The 23,238-nt window shown below is 57.8% G+C and overlaps 1 protein-coding gene across 2 annotated transcripts; it reads right to left on the bottom strand.

Moving 5' to 3' along the window:
- Positions 1 to 919: 919 nt before the first annotated feature.
- Positions 920 to 13,827, bottom strand: ENSA (endosulfine alpha). 2 transcript variants are annotated; one of them, XM_063317112.1, is made up of 4 exons: positions 13,634 to 13,823; positions 10,928 to 11,056; positions 10,073 to 10,239; positions 920 to 1,088 (listed from the first exon to the last, which is right to left on the bottom strand). In XM_063317112.1, the coding sequence occupies exons 1-4, from the start codon at positions 13,691 to 13,693 to the stop codon at positions 1,064 to 1,066; spliced, it is 381 nt and encodes a 126-aa protein (XP_063173182.1). In that variant the 5' UTR covers positions 13,694 to 13,823; the 3' UTR covers positions 920 to 1,063. The 2 variants fall into 2 exon arrangements, with proteins under 2 accessions (XP_063173182.1, XP_063173181.1); XM_063317111.1 differs by lacking the exon at positions 920 to 1,088 and adding an exon at positions 7,801 to 9,744 and having other exon boundaries at positions 13,634 to 13,827.
- Positions 13,828 to 23,238: the final 9,411 nt, after the last annotated feature.

Below are 23,238 nucleotides of genomic sequence, written 5' to 3'. Positions count from 1 at the left end.
CAGATCACTACCCAGCACACCCAAGTCTTTATCCCAAGCCCAGCACTGCCACACCTCAGTCCAGGACCAAGACCACACGCCGCACAGGGCTTCAGTCCTCTTAGCTTTGTAGAGCGGTGCTTCTTGGGGAAGCAGAGTGCACGCTTCTTCACTTGGAAAACCCACTCCCGTTTGTAAGACATCCTCACTGGGTGACCTTGTCACGGCCAGTTCAAATCAGTCCTTCCGGGGATTTCCAGGCGTCCTGCCTCCCATCCGCGGGGGAGAACAGCTCAGTTTTCTACTCACAGCAGGAACAGAGTAGTCCAAGCTAGCTCCACTTGGGAGAGCGTTCTCTGGCTCACCGGATCAAGTAAGCCAAGCTCGCTCCTATGCCAGCCACGCTCGCAAAAGCCATCAGAATGTTTCTGATGCTGCCTTCAAGGTCCTCTACTTGGAAGAATTTAACAAAGCCCTCCTAAAAGAAAGAATGGCACCGTTAATGGCTTTGACAGTGGGCAGCACCAAATGTGTTCCTGGCACCTTTAGAGAATTCACAGGGAGAAAGCGAGGCACATTCCGCAGGAGGAGAGAAGCAAATTATTCTACCGTGGAGCCTTTCTTTCCCTCCCACCACCATTCTCAGGAAGAGAAGCCACCCCAGAATCCCTTATAGCTGTTCACACCTTGATCTCGATTTAACATGGGAGGCAGGCCCTGTAATCTAGGAGCTGAAGAGCAACTGTGTCTGGGCAACTAGCCTCAAGCGCAGCTGAAGTTCCCAGGCTGAGATTCCACCCAAGAACTGCTGAGGAGGAGCAAGCAAGACAGCACCTCGGAGGCCACGGACAGCTCACTTACCCAGGCGTTATGATGAAGCAGCCACTCCCTTTTGTCCGTCACCAGCACATCTGTGATAATCTCTGCCAATGTGTTGATGCCACTTTCCTGATTTACACTCTTCAGGTGTTTGGCAACGAAGGCACCAAAGGAAATGAGAGTCACAATTCTCCCCCAGTTTGTTATGCCATCGCTGAAAACTTGCTTTGCAACTTCTGACACCTTCTTCAAGTCATCTGCTTTCTCAATCTCCATCTTCCTCAGCATTCCTGGGGGAAAAAAAAAGGGTGACTTTCAGGGACAGGATGTCAAAGAGGAAAACGCTGATAATGGAAGCGACCCCTGGTTTTGTCTGGCCTTTTCCCTGCCCCAGGAGAAAAAAATCAGCAACACTCAGAAACTTGGTAACCGCTGCCACTGAATGCCGCCCCATCCAAATAGCAACTAATGCTGCTTTTCCAGAACTAAGAGGGAACAGCACGCTTGGGGGTTGTCAACCATACATAAATCCCACCTCCGTTTATTTCCCAAGTAAAACAGGATACAGCTCTCAGTTACTAATTATTAAATCAGGCCATGTAAGGGACAACGGCAGGACCGAATCCACCAGTCGATTTCAGAGCTCCAGGGAGTTATAATTCATGTTAGGAGAGTCCCTGTGGTATGGCATTTATTCAGAAGGCCTTAAGCCAACCAGTAAACAGATGCTGATGAAATCTGTTACCGGGGTATCCCATGAACAAACCAACTCACAAACTCTCCTCATGGAGGAATCAAACACGGAGGACAGGCTGGGCCGCTATGCTCTGACGTGAGGAACCTTACCCCAAACAGGCAAAGAATGTCCTTGCCTAGCCCAAAATTAAAAAAAAGCTCATCGGCAACACTCCCGTTTACCGGGGGAACATAAAGTGTGGCAAAATCGCCCCAAAAGGCAAAGCACAACAAACTTGTTCTACAGCAGCTAAGGAAGTTAAACCCATTGGCTGGAGAAGCTTCTATTTTTTTTCCTCTCTTAACAGCACCCTGTTTACAGCGAGTTATTTCTCACTTGCTGGGCAGAGCAGGATATGAGCAAGTGATAAAGCTGATCTATAATGAGTTTTTTTCCCCTGCCTGCAAGGCTGCCCCCTCCCCTCCCCTCCGGTGCAAAGTGCAGTTTCGTTTCTGCTGCAGGCCGGATACTTCCACAACCCTCCTCGCAGCCTGAGCGGGAGGGCAGGGCAGGGCAGGGCAGGGCAGGGCCGGGGTCTGCCCGGCAGGGTGGGCTCCCGAGCCCCTTCCCCAGCTGACCGCTCCCCAGCAGGGGCACACGGGGGCAGCGCGTGGCAGCGCCCGCCTCGGGGAGAAAGGCCGCCCTCCCCGTTACTCCGGCGCCCTTCGCGCCCCGCGGGGTCGCCCGCAAGTCCAACGACGGCCTCCCGGAGCGCCCGGCCGTCGCCGCGCCCGGCCAACCCGCCCCAGCCCCGGGAGGGGGAGGGGGAGCGGGAGGGGGAGGGGCCGAGGCCGTCCCTCCGGCCGGGCGGCTCACCGTGGAAGGCCAGCTGGTGCTTGTCCAGGATGCCGTCGCAGACGCGCCGCAGCGTCTCCAGCGCCCGGGCCGCCGTCTCCGCCTCGCCGGGGCAGGCCCCGAAGCGGCCCAGCAGGCCCTGCAGGAGCTTCCCGCCGCCGCCCTCCTTGGGGGGCCCCTCGGCCGCCGCCTCGGCCGCCGCCCCCCGCAGGAAGGCGCCCACCAGCTCCAGCGTCACCTGGCGCAGCGGGTCCCGGGCCGGCGGCGGGGCGGCGGCGGCGGCGGGGCCGGGCGGGGCCGGGGCGGCGGCGGGGCCCTCGCCGTCCGAGTCCGGCTCCCAGCCGTCCAGCTCGCCCTCGGGGGGCGGCGGGGGCCCGGCGCGCGCCCCCCCGCCGAGCGCCGCGCGCGGCCCCTCAGAGCAGCCGGCGGGCGGCCAGCAGAGCCCCCCGCCGCCGCCGGCCTGCAGCAGGGCCAGGCCGCCGCCGCCGCCGCCGCCGGGGGACTGCGGGGCGGCGGGCGCCAGGCCGGGGGCGCCCCCGCAGCAGAGCACCAGCGTCTTCCTGTTGAACATGGCGGCCATCCTCGCGGGCCTCGTCGCGCAGGGAGCGGCGCGCGCCCGCCGCGCGGGTATAAGTGCCGCTGGCGCGCGACGTCACGGCGACGCGCCGAGGGGCGGGGCCTGCGGGCGGGGCGAGGCGGTTCCGCAGCCAATGACCGGCGGGCTCCGGCCGGGTTTTCCGGGAAGCGCTTTTCCTTTCGGGGGGGGGGAGGAAGCGCCCGGAGCGGGGGCCGGGGCGGTCTCGGGCGGCTGCGCGCCTCCCGCGGGGCGTCTGGCCGGGCGTTCCGCGGAAAGGGGCGGCGGCGGCGGGGAGTGTCCGCCGCGCGAGCGGAAGCGGAGGCGGGAAGTTTCCAGGCGGTCCGGGGGAGGGGCTCCGAGCTGCAACGGGGGGCCCGCGGGCGCCGCCCTGGGTTGACCCCGGCCGCCCCCCGCCTGGAGGCGGAGGCCGGGTCGCCCCCGCGGCTCTGCCCCACCGGGGGCCTGCCGGGGCCCCCGCGCCGCCCCCGGCCCGGTTCCCGGTCGTGCTTGGGGGACACGGACGGGCGGGATCGAAGGCAGGCGGGCAGCGAGCGCTGCGGGTCGCGAAAGGGAAAGCTCAGCGCCGCCTCCTCAGCAAAACAGGATGTCGCGCAGCGCCGGGCGAGCGGCGGCGGCCAGGGCTGTGCGCGACCCCCGCGGCTCGCTCTTCCGCGAAAGGCCCAGCCGCCCGCGCAGGAATCGGCAGACGGCCTCGCCCCCCCGCCCCCCTTGGCGGCAGCTTCCGGGCCAGGAGGGTCCGAGGCCGGTCCCTGGAAGCCTTCCTAAATTCCGCAGCTTTGGGCTCCCTAGAAGAGCCCGCAGTACGTCCTTCTGGGGGGAGAAGCGCGCCACGGGGACGGCGGAGGTTTGGCGCTGTGCCGCGGGGGCCCCGCGCCACGGAAAACTGGGTGAAATCCCTCCTTCCGAAAAGCCCTGCGCTGGGAAGCAGGGGTTGGATTTACGCATTTCAAGCCTCGCTGCCGCTTCGAGGTGCCTGTAAAAAGAAAGGCAGTTTCTTATAGGCACAGCATGCGTAAAAAAAAAAATGGCTAGGAAGAAAAGCTGCTCGAATTCGTCATTTTTCTTTTTCCCATCCTCCTTAGCACGACACTGTAGAAAAATGTCTTCTGAAATGTTTGCATCAAACTTGGGAAGGAAGCTTCAGCAGAAGAAAGGTCTAAGAAGGGCTGACCAAAGCAATTCTCGCTGTTAAGCAAAAGCAGGCCGATTTTCACCCTGAAAGACAGGCTTTGGCTGTGTGCCTCATATGGATGCCCCTCTGTTCTGAACTGCTGGACAGTCCCCTCCCTGCCTACTTTCCAGGGGGCCCTGAAGACCACACGGTTTTAATGGCTAGGAAAGAAGGTGCTGGACTCAGCATGGGTGGAATTATTTTTAACTGATGCATTCGGGCTTCTCTTCTAAATCGCCAGGCGACTGAAAGTGGTGGTATGCAAATATTGTTAAATAAACAAATATCAGCTGGGAGGGAAAGCTGGTCAAATTTGCCAGCCTCCTCCTCCCCAGGAGGAGGAATGCTCACTTCCCATTATCCCTGGCCAGGAGCAGTGCAGTCTACCTCAATGTCATGGGAAAGGCTGATCCGGGCTCCCTTCCAGATGAGTCTCTGCCTGTTCACCTCAGTTACCCGTGGATAGATAGCCCCATTTTCTGAGTGCACATGGCCCCCATGAAAGCAGGTGAGCGATGTGTCAGTACAGGCCTTTGCTTTCTTTTCAGCCTCGCCACTGAGCGCAGGGCAATGGGGAGGAAGCCCAGGGCAGCAGCAATTAAATTAAAGCGTTGGAAGACGGAAGCGATGCAGGAATTCTACAAGATGGATTCACCCACGCAAAAGGGGCGTTCTCGGGGTGGCCCTCCCTGGGAGAAGAGAGCGACATGCAGACGGAATACCCTCCTGTTTTTCCCTGATGAAAGAAACGGAGAGAAAATGGGTTTTAAAAATTAAATCGTGACCACGCAGCCGTGTCCCTGTTAAAGGTCAACCCACCCTGAACTTCAGTGGCAGCCAGAGCCCAGAACGGGGTGTGATCATGCTCTTACCTAATCACATACTAACTGGTCACTGGAGATTACTTAATAAACTTATTGTGAAGGAGGACTTAAGAGGAAAGAAAACAATGCTGGCATACACACCTCCTGAAAAGTACATGTTGTCTTCACATGTCACCAATTGGACACACCAGCCCTAAACTGCTGATACTGCACACACCCTGTGACAATCACGCAGAGACACTATGAAAGCTGTCAACAATGGACCAAAACACAGCGTTTTAAAGGCACACCCCGAAAGGCCTAACCCCACAAATTTTTAGAAAAGAAAGTGACAGTAATCTTAAATTTGGTCAGAAAGGAAAGGGGTGGCCCAGGTTCCTAGTCCTCTTGATGGCAGGAGAAGGTCGACATCTAATCCTACATCAAGAGTTTCCCTGACTGAAGAGAAGTTGGCGGTCAAGGGAATGGGACGTGATCCGGCCACTGGCTGAAGGCAAGAACGCCACTATTTCTTCCCATTCTGAAAATGCTCTGCTGTTTGCCAGTTGGAGGAGAGCCATGAAATTGGGGAAAGGGGGGGAGAAAGATGCTCTTGGGGTGGTGCTCCTCCCAGGGCAACCTGGGGATTTTTTTTTTTTTTCATAATCTCCATCAAATGGTTCCTCAGTAAACTTATCAGGCTCAAGGGCAAAGTCTGCTTCTAAGGCAGTGTTTCTCAACCGTGGCAACTTTAAGATGGGTGGACTTTGACTCCCACAATTTCCCACTGTTCTAAGGGAACTTTCCACAGGATCCTTCACCGGGCAAAGTTCGATTTCAGGTTGGAAATATAACTATCTTCAGGTAGGTACTGACTTTTTACAACCACTCATATTGAAGGCACCGCAGCTCCCCAGCCCTGCCCTACCTTTGTTTATCCCACAATAGCCAACTCCTCTCCCAGCTTAAAAGGTGAGAGGGCACGGATTCTTTTGGTTTAGGATCAAGAAATATGTTTCAGACCCAAGAAAGCCGGAGGAAATGCCGGGGTGCCACCGCAGCCCAGTATTTTCCCTGGCCCAGGATGCTTTCAAAACCTGGAGTGACTTAAGGGAGAGAGACCTTGCCACACCCCGATCTCTGACTGCAGCGATACAGACAAAACTTTATTAGGGATTTTATTTTGGCTCAAACCAAATCCGTAATAAAGCAAGCACCTGCTCCAGGGACAGCCCACATTTTTGCAGACCTTTGGAAGGAGATCTCCCAAATAAGTCTTCGTATTTTGAAACAGAGGCTGAGCCAAGACAGCGGTGTGACTTGGAATAATCCCCTAGCCCAATCCTCCTGCTCTCACCCAGGTCTCTCTGGGACACAAGCCAGCGCCCCAAAACGTGCTAACGTCCAGCTGCCTCTCACACCCAGATGCTTTCCAGAGGGGACCGTGGGCCGTTCCCCAAACCCACAGACCCCGGCAGGGGTGGCTACACATAATGGGCATTCGAGTGCTCCAGGTTGGAGAAGGAAGCGCTACTCTAACCAGGAGCTCTCCCAGGAGTTGACACCCCCTTCAGGGCCGTCCTCTACTTGTGTGGGCCTCTCCCTGAAGGGGAGAGGAGAGGGAGAGAGGGAGATCAGCCTAAATCCAGGAGTCCTTTTCTCCCCGTTGAAGAGACCCCGAGCAGTGCGGGCCTCAAGCTCTTCTGGCCAGCAACCAAATTCTCCCCTGCCTTCTACCAACCCCCCGCCCCCTTGAGCCTCTGGCCCTCGTCCAGTAAAGTAACCGCCGACGTGACACAGCCCAGGTAAATACCCCAGGCCAAGAATGCAGCTGGGGAAAAGGAAAACAGCAATTAAGCCTTTCAGAGCAAACGGGAGAGGTTGTCATGAGTAAGGACAGAGGTTTACATTTCAAACACAGGCCGCAAGCTGCCGGCCAAGCCCAGCGGATAAACCGCCACCGCTGACCCGACGCAAAGCAGACCTCGGAAGGGCCTGGGGGGGGCGAGCGAAGCCCCAGACCCCTGAAGCTGCTGGGGACCTGGCCAGAGACAGAAAACTCAACGCACACTTCCTTCCACACAGGACAACAGGAGCGGTTTGACAGGCTCCCCAGGAAGGCACCACCCAGAATGCCCTGGGTTTGCGTGTCTGCTTTCAAATGGGCGTTCGGGTGTGCTGGCAAAGTTCCTTCAGGGCGGCTTCAGCGTCAGCCACGAGGCCTGCCCAGCCCGCATGGCCAGCAAACAAGACCGTCTGGCTCAGGAGGTTGCCCCTGTTGGTGCTCCCTTGGCATCTCCACGCTTGGCCCCGCAGCGACCTCAGCGGTCGGAAATGCAAAGGGTTTGGGAGCCGCCGAATTGGGAGGGCTCTTCCGCCCCCTCCTGGCCGCGGAGAGAATGACGTGGCCACCAAGCCGCTTTCGCACCACCGGCCCAAGTGGGCCCAGAGAAAGCCGTTTGCGCCCGATTCTTTCACAAGTTCGTGAACGCGTTTTGCACTGAGCTTGGTGGGGGTTTTCGAAAAGGGCCGCCCAGCTCCGAGAGATCCTCAGCGTTCTGCCCAAGAAAGGAAGGCAGAACGTATCAGCGGGACAAAGCGAATCGTCTTCTGTCTCACTGGAGGCAGGTGTTCACAACCGCTGGCCAGGCAGGAGCAGATATTAAAAGACTAATCAGCCAAAAAACAGCAGCTTTGCTCATACACCACGGCATGCCACAATCGAACTCTGATTTGTCAAACTAGCGAAAACGAGCCGCGGTCACGCGACTCGCCGAGTCTACCAGGGGTCGCGCAACAGCCTAAGTGAAAACTAACCCAGCCCTATTAGTGCCAGCATGGGGTGGGAACCCAAGACAGGTGCCCCAAGAGGCCACACAACAGACGTCAGATCTCTGGGTTGAAACAAGGATTATTTTATTTTCAAAGGTTATCACTCGAGTGTTCACACCCAGCTCTTTTCCCTTTCTGTGTCATTTGCTGAAAACCAGAAGCTACAGGACGTGATTCCCCCCACCCCCTGAGTAGCAGCTTTAAGCTCCAAGCTGGTTGCGGGAAGGGCTAACGGAAGGGTGGGCGGGGCGCCTGTGATTTGTAGCAGCAGAGAGAGAGAGTGTGCATGTTCATACTTGTTTTTTTGCATTTTTTTTTAGAAAAAAGCAAGCACCAGAAGATAAAGATGAAGACAATGTAAAAAATTATATATATATATATATATATATATATATTTATATATGTGTGTATTTATATATATATATATATGACTCATATCTATTTACAGTATGGCTGGGACAAACTGCAGAATCAGTTGACAAGGCTCTATGGCTTCAAGGGGCTCAAAGCAGCGCAGGGATTCGGAAGAAGCAGTTGCGCCTTTGGGGGGAAGAAAGGGAGAAACAGAGAACCTGCTTCTAACCAGCGTTAAACCGTCCAGTAAAGCTGGACATGTGGTGGGATTACCAAAGACGTGCCACCCAAGGGGACCGAGAGGCAGCAGCTGGTGGCTGGGCCGAAGCACCCGCCCACGGACATGTCTCCCGGTGCTGTGAATGTCCTGGCGCCTCACGCATCGGATTTCGTGACTGAGCACTGTGGGGGAGGCACCCAGTTCCTCAGGCGTCATGCAGGTTTCTGCTCCCTTTCGTAGACAAGGCAAGGATGAAAACGGAGGGCAGTCCTGGGAAGGGACTGACAGTGGAGAGGGTGCCTGGCAGGCCTCGGAGGAACCCCGCTCTGCTTGGAGAGCTGCCGATGCTGCTGTTCTAAGGAAGCTTCTGTGCAGAAACCGCCCCGCCCTCCGGGCTGCACAAACTCCCCCAAGGAAGCCCCCAAGGGGGGCTTGGGGTCCCTGCCCCAACCTCAGCCAGCGTCCTGCTCTTTTCCTGTGTGCTTCATGGAGACCCGTCGTGCAGCCAGCCCAACCTCACCAAAGTGGGCCCCCCACAGCCCCGCCCACTGGGACACCGCCTTGTGAGAGCCCCCCTGAGAAGCTCCCAGAATCCCAAACGTGCCCACCGGCCCCAAAGGGCTGGGGAGCCCGGGCTAGGGAGCCCGCTTTACCTGGCCTGGAAGGAGCCAAGAGGACCCTGCTTATCATGTTGCTAATTATTCTATGGATCGCGTTAAAACAGTGTCGGAGCCATTCGGGCCGTTCTAAGCGCTCTTCTTCGAGAGAGGCAAAGAGGCCAGCGCTCGCTCACACTGGACACCTTGCTGTGAATCAAAGCAGGACGTTTCAAGGGCCAAGCATCCAGCCGGCCCGATCCTCACCTGCTTCTGTCCGGCCGCATGCCCCAACCGGAGGCGTGGCGTGGCTTGCCCAAGTGCACGGACTGGCTTCTATCAATCAGTGCAACTCATGCCTCTTGCTTAGAGCTTCTGCAGATACAGGGAAGGTTGGGCCCAGCAGCTGGCATCAAGCGAGATTGCCCAAGGAGCCTTTAGGTCCAGAAGACTTCTGCCTGTAAGCTACAAGCTCTGGAAAAGGGGCTTCTCTGGCACCCCAGAGAACAATCTTAAAAGAACCCTACTCCTTCTCAGTCAGTTTTCTAGAAACGAAGACACAACCCAGGATTGTTGCGATTTGTCCGTAAAGCCCTCTTCCCTCAAGGTGAGGCGGCCTACAGACGTTTTGGGTTGCTCTAGGCTGTGCAGCCGATGGCTGCGGCTGATGGGTCTTGTTGTCCTAAACGGACGGAGGGCAGCAGTTGGGTCAGACTGCCCTGAAGTATAACATACCCACTGCACATCCTTCTTAACCTTGCGCCCGCATCTCTCAGCTTTCTCCACAGCCTCATCCTCCTTCCAGGCGCATGATAAAGGACTAATCGATAGGCCAGCGCGTCTGAGATCTAAAGCAAAGCAGGATTCAGCCCCAGAGAATCCATGCAGAGCCTGCCTGCCCACAGTTGCAAGAAAACACACACCAGAACGGCAGACGAGTCCACATCTCGGCTTCTGGCTTTGATTACTACAAAGATAATATCAGCCACGGTAAAAGTTCTGTGTGTCCCAGCTCTATGGTACAGCAGAGTTCAGTCAGTCTGACAACGGAAAAACAACCCAATTCCCCAAACCCCAAAATGGAAAAAAAAGAGGGAGAGAGAGAGAGAGAGAGGAGAGAGGAGAGAGAGAGAGAGAGAGAGAGAAATCCCATCAGGAGGGCAGGTTACCCTGCCAGCTTGCTGGTGACGAGAGAAGATTTCCTCTGCGGGAGGTCTTGGGGCGTGGGAATGTGGTCACCGGTCACCAGGTTCTTGTCGGCGCCCGTCGTTGGCAGCTGCTTGTTCTTGATCTTGGCTTTGGCCATATTGTAATCTCCAGAGTCGAAGTACTTTTGCTGGAAGCGGAAGAGGAAAATAAGAAATCAGGCGCCGGCCCAAAGGACGGAGGAGCAAGAGGGGAATGGCGGCCAGGCCCAGCCCAAGGAGAGGCCTCCGCTTTGTCCAGCGAGGAAACTCGAAGCCATTCAGCAGGGAAGACTCCGAGGGAAGCCATCGCTTTCCACAGGCTAGGCCTGCCTAGACCCCGTCTCCTCCGCGTCCTCTCCCGCCGCCCTTTCCACCAAGTAGGAGCTGCGGCCACCAATCCCTCCACAGAGGCCCTGCGTCCAACTGGTGGCCTGCTGTTTCCCTCAGCCCCTCTAGCCGCCAGCCAGGGCCCTCTCCTCTGCTGCTCAAAACACACCCTTGCAGGCGCAACAGAGGGAACCGGCCTCGCTACATTCACGGCAAAATATGGCGAGACTTTCCTGGAAAACAGCGGACACCCCAGGGATAGCAATCGACCTATTTCCTTCAACCGGGTCTTATCAAGAGGCACGTCTAGCCGGCCCTCCCCAGATACCCCGAGGGGCTCGCGCACAAGCCGAGACAGCCATCCCATCCCATCCTACCAGCTCCCACCCTTCAGCCACCCACTTGGGAAGAGACTCCACTTCTGTTTACCAGCTGAGGCCTCCCTTCCTGCCCGCATTATTTCTCAGAGGACTCCTGCTGTCCAGGGGAAGCCTCTGCCTGCTCACCTACCCCTTTCTGCAGCCTCTTCATTAGGAAGTCAGAACCGCCGGGCTTCTGGAGTCCTATGTTGGGGTATTTGGCCTTTAGTTTGGCCTCCTCCTCTTTCTCGGGGATGCCCGTCTCCTTCTCCTGCGTGTCCTGAAAGAAAGCAGGTGCAAGAAGTCAAGGGCAGCCGTTGAGCCTTGCAGGAAGAGATACCGCAGGACCTTACGTTTGCTGACTGCAGGGTAACATCCAGCCACCCTGAGCTCTTTTAAGAGCTGGTGAGCTCAAAACACAGCACTGAAGAATAAAACCTGGCAAAGGCTCTGCAAAAATATCTGTCTCAGCGCTTTGAACGTTAAGAGACACCTCCTTGACCCTGGTCCACCCCCATTTCCCTTCCTTTGTTCTGGTGCACAAGGCCTTCCTATCCCTGGGCTAGCTAAATCTTTCTAGCATGCTGATGAACAGGAATGAAGGAGAGGGGAAACTGTCTGGAACAGTGTTTCTCGGCCTTGGCCACTTTAAGCTGTGTGGACTTCAACTCCCAGAATTCCCCAGCCAGCACGTGCTGGCTGGGGAATTCTGGGAGTTGAAGTCCACACAGCTTAAAGTGGCCAAGGCCGAGAAACACTGCTCTGGAAAGAAGAGAAGACTATAACACTTTGGGAAACCTTGTCTGAAAGCAAACGCTACATTCCCAAACGTTCCTCTGCCTCCTAGAAACCTTTTCTTTCCTTTAAGCCACAAAGGCTGACCTCCATGCCAAATCCTACCTCTCCTAAGATAACACTGGAAAAAAAGATCGTGCTGATATTGAAGGAGCCTTCCACGCTGGAGGCCAGCAGAGGAAACGCGCCTATAAATGGGACCAGGATTCTCACTTTCTTCCTTTAAAAAAAAAAAAAAAAAAAAAAAAAACTCAGATTCTTCTTGTTACAATAGCTTGATGTCATCCTGGCAAGTCAATCATCATCACTTAGAGAAGATCATTCCCTGAAATGGTCATTTCTCCTGCTGCTGCCAAACTGGATGCCCTGTAGGTTATTCTTGCTTGAAACTGAACACTGCCCATCCTTGCCAGGTTGAGCCTGGCAGAGATGCCAGTCCCTAGCTGTTTATTTGGAGCACTGAGTAACCTAAGCTTGATGTGCCTCATCAGGTGCAGCATCTCTCCGCTTTAATTAACCACATATGGAAGTAGACAAGGGAGATACGCTAGGTAGGCCTCGTACCCCCAGACACCAGGAGCAAGTTCAAACACGTTACCTATAATCACCAGCTTCCTATCGTTTAAGCACCAATATTCTGTCCCTACTCAGCCAGGGAGAAAAGGTACAGCGCGTAGCACATACAAGGTCTCAGGTGTTGGAGAAAATACCTCCTCCCTGGCAAGCCACCAACAGGACCCAAGACATTACGCACAGCATGCTTGGTGGCTTTCCTGCAGCATCCAGTTATGTGTGGACTCAAAAACCCAGAACATTAACTATCTACCCCCCTTTTTGCTCCTGGAACTTGAAAACGGGCATTTCCAAAAGGAGGAAAGGGGTCCTGCTCTCCCAAGGCCCCATACTTGCTCCAGGGTCCCATCCTTTCAACCACGCATCAGAGTTGGGGAAGGATCCCCCATACACGAATAAGGAGTTGAGCGTGGGACTTCAACCGCAGGAGGTTTATTTTGCGGGCAAGTTCCGTATGCAGGTGTTTTGCATCCGCAACGCAGAGCCCGACTTTGTCCCCGTCTCTGGAAAGCCAGAAAAAGCTGGCGCTCCCGGACTAGGTGGATGGGCCAATCCAGGAAAACTGCCGGGCGGTGAAGTTCAGCGAGGTCCAGGGCGGCGCGTCCCAGCCTCAGCCACTTGAAGAGCTGCGGACTTCCACTCCCAGAATTCCCCAACCAATTCTGGGAGTCGAAGCCCACCCAGGCTGGCTGGGGAATTCTGGGCATCGAAGGCCGAAAGCCGCGGAGGGGGGGAAACGCCGCTCCGGAGCACCACGGCGTCCGTCCGTCCGTCCGTCCTCCCTCCGGGGCCGCGCTTCCTTTCTTCGTCAAAATCCCCCAAGTCTCCGCTCGACCGGCGCGCCGAGACCAGGCGGCTGCTGACAGGGCTCCGGAAGCTCCGCCGCCCTCGCGGCCTCTCCCGGAAGGGCGCCCTGCCCGCCGAAGGACCCGTCGACAGACCGCTGAGTCCCTCCTCGGCGGGGAGGCGGGCGGCAGCGCGAGTCGCAGGCTTAAAGGGCGACGGAATGGGCAAACTCCGGGCGAGCCGCCTCCACCGGGGAGGAGGGCCCGCCGCCCGCTCCACCCGGACTCCCGCCCCCTGCCGTCAGGCTGAGGGGAGGTGGGAGTTGTAGTCCGACGCCCCCGGAAGGCGTCGGAGGCGGCCCGTCTTCGAAAGCCTCGCTCGCCGCCGCAGGCCTCGTTCAAACGTCCGCACGCGGCTTCCCCCGCCGAGCGCATCCACCGTGAGGAGGAGCGGGTAGAGGGAGCCCAGGGGGCCGCTCCGAGCCGGAAGTTCAGGCGGCGGGCGTCCGTGCCTGCCCCTCTCTATGGTCCCAACGGACCGAACGCCGGAAAGCTCGCCGACCAATGAGCCCCCGGGCATTCCTCGCGCGCAGCCAATCAGGGGGCAGCTGGGCGCTGAGCGGCGGAGCAGCTCACCAATCAGCGCTGTCCCTTCCACACACCTCCCCCCACACCAGCGCTGTTCGGTCCCTCCCCGCCCTCACCTGTTTCTCGACGCCGGTCTCGTCGGAACGGCTGTCACTGCCGCCACGCGTGTCAGACATGGCGAGGTGCGAGGAGCCGAGCGGGGCGGCCCGAGGAAGGCGAGGGTAGAAGCGCTGGGGCCAGGCAAGGCCGGCGCCCTCTTTCCCTCTCGCCTGCCCCTGTCAGCGGAGAGCCAAAATGGCCGCTGCCGCCTCCGCCCCCTCGCTCGATTATTCTCCGCCCACGGGGAGGAGCGGCTGGCCGCGCAGCGAATCACAGGGCATGCGCTGGGAGGCGGGAGCTACCGCGGACGACCAATCGGGCGCTCGGCTTCCGCGCAGTGATTGACAGGCGGCCAGCAAAGCAAAAAGGCGGGAAAAATATTCGAATCAGACGGGCACCTCCTTTAGCCAATAGGAGTCACAGGAGGCGGGTTGACAGCCGCGTCGAGCGAGTGTCAATCACGCCACCCCAATTGGCTCCGGCGCGGTGCCTCTGAGCATAGGCAGAGTGCTTGAGCCCAGTCCCCAACCTACGTGCTCCAAATGGGTGCCCCGGAAGCACGGTGACCCTGAGCATGAGCAGAGGGCCTCTCAAACCCACAGAGCGCGTGCAGAGGGCTCCCCTCCCCGGCGGGGCCGGTTTCTGAGATGAAGATCGCGGGGCAAACCCTGACCCGCCCGCCCTTCGCCCCGGCACCGCCTCTTAGTCCGGACAGCCGCCGCTGCTCTTCCCACGACCACCGGCTCTGCCCCAGCGCCTCGCCCGAGCAGCCGGCGGCTCCCGGACCCCACCCGGGGCCGCCCCGCCGCTTCGGCCCGCCGGCGAAGAGCGCTGCCTGACCCGCAAGCCGGCGCCGGCGCCTGGCCGCGGCTCCCGTCGGGCCGCCAGAGGGCGCCCGCGCGCTCCGAAAGCCGCCGCCGCCGCCGCCCAGCGGGACGCGGAGCGGGCAATCCGGGCGGACCGCGCGCCCGCGGGCGGCAGAGCCCGGGCCCCGCCGGCGCCCTCCCCGTGGGCCCCGCGGGCCGGGCGGGCGCAGGACGCGGCGCCCCGCAGGGGACGGCCCTCGGTCTGCGGGCTCTGCCAAGCGGTGGCGAACGGCAGGGCCGCTGAGGCCGGGCTGGAAGCGGGGGCCCTTTGCGATGCCCGCCTGGGGAGCCCCGGCAGCCCCGCCGCGGCGAGCGGCCGGGCTGCAAAAGGCGGGCGTCGCCGGGGCGGCCAAGGCAGCCCAAGCCAGCTGTCCCCGGGCCCGGTCGGGACCCCGATGCAGGCGGCCATCCGCTGCCGAACGATCGCTGGCGCTCCGGCCGGCGGGGCACTCGGGGGCTGGGCCGTTGTCTGCACGCCCCAGGCCAGGACCCAAATAAGATCTCCTTTTTCTTCCCCGCCGGCCACATATCTATTGACTCGGCGAGGTCATAAACATGCACGCAGAGACCCCATGTGGTGGTGGCTGATGGGCCACGGCGTGACGTAGCTGGTCCCATCCACAGGGTAGGGGAGGTGGTAGCAATCTGCACGGCCCCGCCCCTTTATCTGCATGGCTCCGCCTCCTGCTCTGCCATGCAAAGCTGGCATGGCGGGCCACTTGCCTCCCTTTCCCAAGAGTTGGGCCGGGCTTCGGGGTGGCGGAGGGGGGAAGGGCTCTGGGGCTGGAGGGGGGCGAATCCGCTGCTGCCACCTTGAAGGATGCACAAGCCGAGCCCCCTCTGCCTTCTCCCCAGATCTACGCCGTGCCCGGCCGGGCTCCGCCACGCACCGCCTCTCCGAAGGGGTGGCAGCGATGCAGATGGGCCGGGCCAGCGCTGGAAAACGGCAGGGCGTATTGACTGGTGTCTGTCAGCCTCTCCAGCACAATGGCTGTGCCTCGTGTCCAGACACCGCACCAGCGCACAGATCAATGGGGAACATCAATACCGCCAGAATTGCATTGCAGCCATGGCAACCAGGGAGACGAGTGTTAGAAGGGCGGGCTGGTGGCTCCAAAGTTCTCGGCCGGGGGTTGACGCTCGATCCGGCCTCCCTCGCCACCGGCAGGGTGAGGCCGAAAGCGAGATTCCCCCCCCATTTCTTGGGGGTTCAGTGTTTTTCCCTGCTCGGCCCACCCCTTCCCTGCTAGCAGGGTCCGCACCCATTTCCGGAAGCTGATCTTCATTCGGGGGGCCTGCTGGCTTCGGATTCGGAGGCCAGAAGTGAGGACCTTGTCCTGGTTGGCTTGGATCTGCAAAGGCAGGCCAGCAGCTCATCTCCTCACCCCCCAGCCGATGCCCAAAGGTTAGGGGTTCCACCCGGCAATAAGTATTGGCAAACAAACAAAAATGCACTGTTTAGAACTTGTCTCCAGACTTCGGAGGAACCACCCTGGATCCTCGCAGGGCTGAACGCAGAGAAGAAAAGCTATTTTTCTCTTGCAGGACGAAAGCGGAGGATCAGACAGCTGGGAGACAAAAGGAGAGAGAAGCCCCACTGGGTAGCTCGGTGTGCGTTTTCCCCGCAGAAATGTCTTCCGAAATATATATATATAGGGGGCTTGTTGCTGGCTGAATCTTCCATCCGTGGCTGTCCGCAGCCCTTCGGCAGACATTCCCCCGCCGTTTGGTTTCCTCCTCGTGAAAGGCAGGCCGGCCGGCGTGGAGAACGACACGTTTTAAAATAGATTGAGGGGCCAAATAAAAACTGTCAAGCGTTTTAAGCTGCTTGGGGCCGAGTCGGTGGGTAGATTTACTTGAAATGGCTCTGAAAAATCAATAGGGCTGCAAGGAAGGGGAAAGGGACAGAGGCCGCCTGTTTCTCTCGCCTGCCCTCCCCGTCCTTCGCTAAGCAGCCCCCCCAAATCACGAGGCTCGGGGACCGTGGGGACCAGCTCCGATTCTGGCTTGGGAGCCCAAACCTCGATCTTGTGCAGTCAACGTCTGACCAACCCGGCTCCCATCACACTAAATAAGGAGGCATTAAAATGTCGGATTAAAGCAGGGAGACCTGAGGCGAAGGCCCCCTTGGCCTTCTCTCCCTCCCGCCCACCTAGCAGGGTTGTTGTGAGGCTATTAGAGGCCCTTGTTGAGTGAAAGGCCCTTGGCTTCACACCTTCCCAGCAATTTCCCAATCACAGGTGTTTCACAGCAGTTGTCCGGGCGACGGGAAAGCACACGGGAGGCTTTTTTAAAACGGGGGCCAGGCTGGATTCATTTGGAAAAATAAAGCCAGGCAGCCAGCCTTGTCCACACCAGCCCTCCAGCTTTCTCAGCGCAAGCTTGTGTGTGAGAGAGAGAGAGAGAGTCCATGCTGGAGTGCGTGCCACATGGGCGAATCTCCCGCTCGGCTTATCGATTGGGGCTGCATTGATCTGCTGGAAGGGGCCGGGGGGCCGGGGGGGGCAGAAATCAATAACCACGCTGCAATATGTTTCTGGCATTCTGGGATGCGCTCACTTGCACGGCTGTGCCATGTTGGAGCTGTTTTAATTTGCCAGGAGGACAAAGTGAGTGTGTAACGTGTGCGTATGAGTGCGTGCCACATCAGATCATGGTGCCTTTTTTTGGGGGAAATGAGTGGCATCCGAGCGTCAGGCTGGCCTCGTAACTGCGCATAGGGGAAGACCGCTTGGCTGGCGCTCGGCCCAGCAGCCTGGCGCTGTGGCTGGACTATCTGCAACCGGGGCACCATCTCCCGGACTGGCATCGCAGAGGCTTCTCAGAGGTGAGTCTCGGGACCCATGCTCCTGTCCCCTGGGGGTGGCTGGTGCCACCACCCAACAGGCCCGGTGGCCCAGGCCATTCTGGGCACGGCCAGGAGAGGGCGCCCTTCCTGGTGCGAGGCAGCAGGGTTCCTCAGCGAGGGCCCCAACTTGGCAGGCTCACGGATCCAACTGGCCGATGCAAAGCAGGGTTGGGAAGAGGCTGGGAGTGAGAGGCGCTCCCGGCAAAATTTCCGCAAACCTGGGGCGGCTGTGTCACGCACACAAGTGTTACTGACAATCTCGAGGCGGTGTGTTTATTTCTCTGAGCTGTGGCATGTTCTTCCCCACACCTTTCCATGCCTGGGCACAATGAGGCCCCTTCCCACTCGTGTGCATTGCCCGCAGCGGGGAACCGTCAGTTTCCGTGTCTGGGCCAGAGCTGTTGGTTTTGCAAAAAAAAAAAGGCTTGTTTTGCAAAAAACAACATGCAGCCCTGCACCGTTTAGGAGAGAAGGATTCTTCTAACCCCCTTTCAGCAGGGGCGTTTTGTCTTCCCTGGCAGCAGCAAGCCCCTTTCAAAAGTGGGCCTGTCGCAGGTCAGGAAGCAAACCCGCCATCCCACATCCCCTCCTGCTCCCCACCAGGCTGCGAGGGGGATCCTGGGATTCATAGTTCCTCACATCTGGAGGGCCCCAGCTCAAAGCATCTTCCTCTGCCTCTCAAGGCTCTCCGGGTTACAGCCACCAATCGGTCGATTCAATCTGCTCCGTTTCCTCAAGGGGCGCCATATCAAAATACAAACGGGGGGGGGGAAGGGGCAAGCTTTCTGGATTCACAGAACGCCTGCGACGAAGCGTGCTGTGAAACCAGAAAAGGGATGCCTTGGCAACTAAATGTCCTAATGCAAAAACAAATCCCCAAAAGTTGCTTGTGGCCCATGTTCTACTTGCAATCAAGGAGTTGGGGGGGGGGGCAGAAATGCCAACATTTTAATTTAATTTTTTTAAGCAGTGGGGGCTGGAACACACACACACACGCACACACACGTGCATCCTGGTTTCCTGCCTCTGCCGAGCTGTGCCAGGAGGGGCTCTCTGAAGATCAGAGGCATCTTCTTCTCCCGCCCCCAGCCCTCCGCCTTCCCCGTGCACACACCTCCATTACCGACACCCCATCATCTGCAACCTGAGGTTTCCATGGTTACGCCTGATGTATTGGGCTATTGATCAGCGCAGCCGAAGCCGGCTGTCCACGCAGAGTTGTGCCGCAATTCCTCCTCTCTAACCATAGGCCTAAATCAATATCAGACGCTTTATTCCGGATGAGTATTCCTTGACTTCTTCCCTGTCAGTGCAGCTCTCTTCCCCCCCACCGCCCCCCAAGTGCTCCTGGCGGCAGGGCTTTGCACGGGTTGCATGGGGGGGGGGGAACCGCAGGAGCAAGCAAGAGGCCTGGGAAGCAAATGCATTTTTTACTGCTCCATTTCGCAACCCAGATCAGCAGGAGCAGTTGAATCCTGTGCCCAGAGAAGTTTTCAAGTTCCTAGTCCCTGTGAGCGGGGACGCGCCAAGGAAAAGGGGGCTGAACGGCCGGTCATTGTGGGGAGGACAGAACATTGTTTTCAATGGACCGTTCAGCGAAAATCTAGGGGCAGGAGGGAGAATTCTGTTTTTAGCCTCAAGGGATGAGAAAGGAAGTCTTTGCCAGTTGAAATCTAGCAGATCAGGGGGAAAACCCACTATGCCTTAAGAACAAAGGCAGGGAGGCTTTAAGAGAAGAACCCCATACTGAAATAAGGGCTCATTGGGAGCACCGGATGTGGCCTTATACAGAAACAGACCCAGAGCCTCCACGAGCTCTCTCTTATCCAGGCTGCCCCCGCACCCCCCTGCCCGGTCTTCGGGAAGTCTCCTCTTCCAGAAATGGAGGCAGAATTTGAACTAAGTTGCCAGATCTCAGGCAAAGGAAGTGGAAACCAGGCCAGCTTTCAGACCACCAAAGTGTGTGTGTGGGGAAATCTCCAGCTCTTTGCCGTGCACAAAAAGTGTGGCGTCTATCCCTTGGCTGTGCATGGGGAGAGAGCTGGGTTTCTCCCCCCACCCTCCACCCCCCGGGGTTGCCTGCCCGCCCACCCTGTCTGGAAACTCCAGGGAGATCCTCTGTTTTGCCATTCGAAGAAGGCCTTTCTTGGGGAATTGGAAGCGGTCTCTCTGACAAGATTTAGGGGAGGGAAAGGGGAACCCCTAGCCCTGGGGCTGAAGGAAAAGGGGCCCTGGGGCTCCCCCGAACTGTCCTGGGCACAGATGTGCTGCCCGCCTCTCTCGGACTCTCCCAGCAGTGGCTGGATTCTAATTAGCCCCTTGGCCAGCCCCTTAAGCCTGGATGGAACTGCTGATCTTTCACCCCTTGACAGCCCCGGAGGTCACTCTGTGGATCGATCAGGCGCCTTAAAGGCCCAGGACTTTGGGCCCCAGGAAGACCTCTTTGACCACGGAAATTATGCTCCGGCGTTGTCGTCTGCCACCTGCAAATCTTCAACCCTGTTCGGCAGATTCTGGAAGGGAAAAGCTTGGAGAAGGTTAAAATTAGAAATGTGGAGGGGGTGTTTCCTTCTCCTTTGTCTCTTCGTTCCTCCTCCCCCAAATTCTTCCAGCTTTTCCCATCGCCCTGTCCCCCTCCGGCCCCATTTGCCACAAGTTCGCCCAGCATGGACCGGGAAGGCCGAAAGGTTCACTGCTGGTCAATCCGAACCGCTTGGAGCAAGCAGGGAACACGCTGGGAATATTTTAAAAATAAACACGCATGGAGGAGAGGCAGCCCGCGCAGTCCCTCGTGAACCAAGAGGAGAAATGGCCGAGGGAGACCCGGGCTCAGCCCGCAGGGATCTCTTTGAAGAGCCAGCCTCCGAGACTGCTGGCCAAGTAGAGATCTTGCCCTTGGGAACATCAAGAACAAAGGATGACAGTTCAGGGTTGGAGAAAGGGGCTGCTTGGAGCCCTGACCTGTGTCCCCCCCCCCCCATCTTCCCAGCCACCAGAGAGGGGAAGGATTCAGAGCTGACTGAGAGAGGGGCATAGACCACTCAAAAAGGCATTGATCTGAGATTGCAAACTCCGAGCCACTCTGTTTTGAAAGGATCCCGGAGAAAAGCGCCAAACAGGACCCGCTCTGCAATCCCGGGCAAACTCACCAGCCGAGCCGCTTCCCTTCTTTCAACCACAAATAAGGGTGGGAGATGAGGCCCAGCTCTTCTGGATTCAGCCAGCTGAGGAAGACCGATTCCCCGCCAGCACGCTAAGCCACGGCCTTGAATAAACCACAGTCATTCGGGTTCAACCAACATGGTGCCCTGCATGGCAGGCTACAAATCGCCAGAGTGGGGGATTCCTCATCACGATGGGCCAAAGCTCAACAAACAAATGCTCTAAGCTTGGCTTCTCTATCCAGCCAACCCTGTGGAGTAGAGCAGCCGAATGTTCAAAAACAGGGACTAGACTCTTGAATGTCTCACCAGCTCGCTCACAAAGATCTCAAGGCAGCTCTGGGCAATAAGAGAGAGGCGGGGTGGACCTCAGCAAGGAGAAGGCTTAGGGAAGGGAAGGGGGAAATGGCAAAAACGGCCCCCAGAGTGGAGAGAAAGAAACCAGAGATGCCTGAAGAGGCTCCTGGTTCGAACGCCAGGTCTGAGCTCCCCTCAGGCATCTCTGAAGAGCTGGCAGATCCCTCTCTGATGGGCACAGACGCTTGCAGTTTGTAGCATATCTACAATGATTGGCACCACCGAGCCGAATGTGGGTGATCTCGAGATAAGCGAGGTCACCTAGTTAGTAATTGGATGGGAGACCACTAGGAAATCCTTTGCTGCAGACATACTTCCCAGAGGAAAGTGACAGGAAAAAACACTTCTGTATTCTTGCATGGAAAATGCAGCAAGGTCTCCACTAAGTTAGCAGTTGTTGAGGCTGAACTCCAAGTCGGCTTTGCGTTTTGGGTCTCTCTCACGTGTGTGTTGAACTGACTCAGTCATAGGGTGACTGCTATTTCTCACCTCAGCAACGCAGGGCTCCTTTATTTATTGGCTGGCTACCGTGCTTCTATCCTTCCCCATTCCAACTGCACCAGGCCATTTCAGGTGCAGGGACCTCGGTCATCCTAGCGAAGCTGCTGAGTCCCTCCCAGGCAACGTTTCCCATTCCCTGAAATGAAAGAAATTGCTCCTTCCACCCAGGCTGAGGATGCTGCCCCAAATATTTTGAAGGAAGTAAAAGAAGAAGGAGAGATTAGTACTCCGAGAGCATCGTAAGCCACTAGGAACTTCCCCAGAAAAGCGGATTTTTGTTGCATCATTTATGTGGTGCTTGCATTTGAATTCAAGACGTTTATTTGCAAAGACGACGAGGAGCTGCCATGTTGCCCTTTCAAAGGAAGGCCACTGGTAGTATGCTAGGACTTTCTCACTGCTGAGAGAGGAGGGTCCCGCGGGCTTCTTACCTTCCACCGCACCATCTTTTCAAGAAAGAAAGAAAAATCCTGTTTTCCACCATCGTTTGCCAGGTCACGGCAAAAACAGCCACGCCACCGTAGAAAAACGTGGGTTCCCGTTTATGGACTGTGGCTTAGGAACAGCCGGAAGGTGGTCCTGTGTCAAACAAGGCCAACCCCATTTCCAAAACAGATGAGCGATGGGGGGCCACCCCGGAGAGGGTCGTGAAGGAAGAGAAGGCGCATTTGAGTCCCCTGCAAGATATGGCCCGAGGCCCCGATCTCCTACTGGCTCGCAAAGTAGGGGTCAACAGCAGCTGACTTCAAAACACTTGTCGCTGCAGGCCAGCTCCGCAGAAGAACAGTGGCCAACTCTGCAAGGCTGTGGTGGCACGGACAAGACCCTGGATATCGGTCCCTCTGGATGGCTTCTGGTGCCCCCTGGGGCAAAACCTGCTCACCCCCCCATCCCCACCCCCCCGGCCGGCCAGCTCTGCGTGAGCCCAACCCCTCTCCCTCCCATCCGGGCGGACCAGAAAGCGAGACCCCCTCCAAGATTGATATGGAAATGGGCCCATCGCTGCTGTCCATTTATTATCTCTGCAATCGATAGGGCCAGTCCTTGGAGCCGGCCGGGGTCAGATACGGTTGCCTTGGATACTGCAGCATCGGCGGGCAGCTGATTGGGCGGCACGCGGGAGAAGCAGAGGTCACTCCAACTGGGATTTGGGTGGAGAAGAGAGAGGCAGCGCCATGAATGGGAGGGGGATCCGGGAATGGCCCAGGGAGGTCCACCGAATCGCAGCCAGCTGCCCGAAGGGTCGAAGAAGCCAACACCTGGCAGAGGTATCCAGGAGCTGGGGGAGGGAGGCACGCAATGAGAAGGGCCGGCCAGGGCTGCAGAAATGCCACCTTTCCAGGACGCTGCGGGTGGCCCAGGATGGAGCTGGGCAGGGGCCACCCCAGCTCGCACACTAACCCTCCTGCTTGCCTTTCGGGTGCCTCCGGTGGGTTTCCCCTGGTCCAGGGTGGGAAACCTGGGCCATTGCCAGGAACAGCTTTTTCACAAGAGGCTCAGGCAGCCCTGAAGGCGATTCAAAAAGCGTGAAATGGAAGCGGAAGTTCAGAGAACACCTTAGATCTCTTTACCGGGCACGGTCCTGGGAACGGTGAGGAATTTCCAGCTGGCCCAGTGGGATGGATCAGGGGCGAAGGAAGCGGGATGCTGTTCTGCTGGCAGGGCAGAATTCACCTCGATAACTCCCCACCCCATGAAGGAGGGACAGACAATGGCAGGGTCGGGTTTTGGTGTTCAAATGGAGAAGTCCTTTGGCGGGGTTTAGCCCGTCCTTTGGAGATGGGAGAAATGCCCCCATCATGAGCTACGGGAGGCCAGCAAGCCAACTCAGAGTCCTCATGGTGAGATAACTATCATGGGTCCGCCCCAAGGAAAGGTAGCTGGATGTT

Source organism: Candoia aspera, chromosome 17, assembly GCF_035149785.1.
Source record: "Candoia aspera isolate rCanAsp1 chromosome 17, rCanAsp1.hap2, whole genome shotgun sequence".
NCBI classification, from domain to species: domain Eukaryota; kingdom Metazoa; phylum Chordata; class Lepidosauria; order Squamata; family Boidae; genus Candoia; species Candoia aspera.
This window is presented reverse-complemented; position numbering and strand designations above follow the sequence as displayed.

Coding starts and splice junctions, on each gene's coding strand:
- ENSA (XM_063317111.1), bottom strand. CDS start 13,693: ATGTCTGACACGCGTGGCGGCAGTGACAGCCGTTCCGACGAGACCGGC. Junction 10,240..10,927: donor TGAAGAGGCTGCAGAAAGGG/GTAGGTGAGCAG, acceptor TTCCGCTTCCAG/CAAAAGTACTTCGACTCTGG. Junction 9,745..10,072: donor GTCACCAGCAAGCTGGCAGG/GTAACCTGCCCT, acceptor TTTAGATCTCAG/ACGCGCTGGCCTATCGATTA.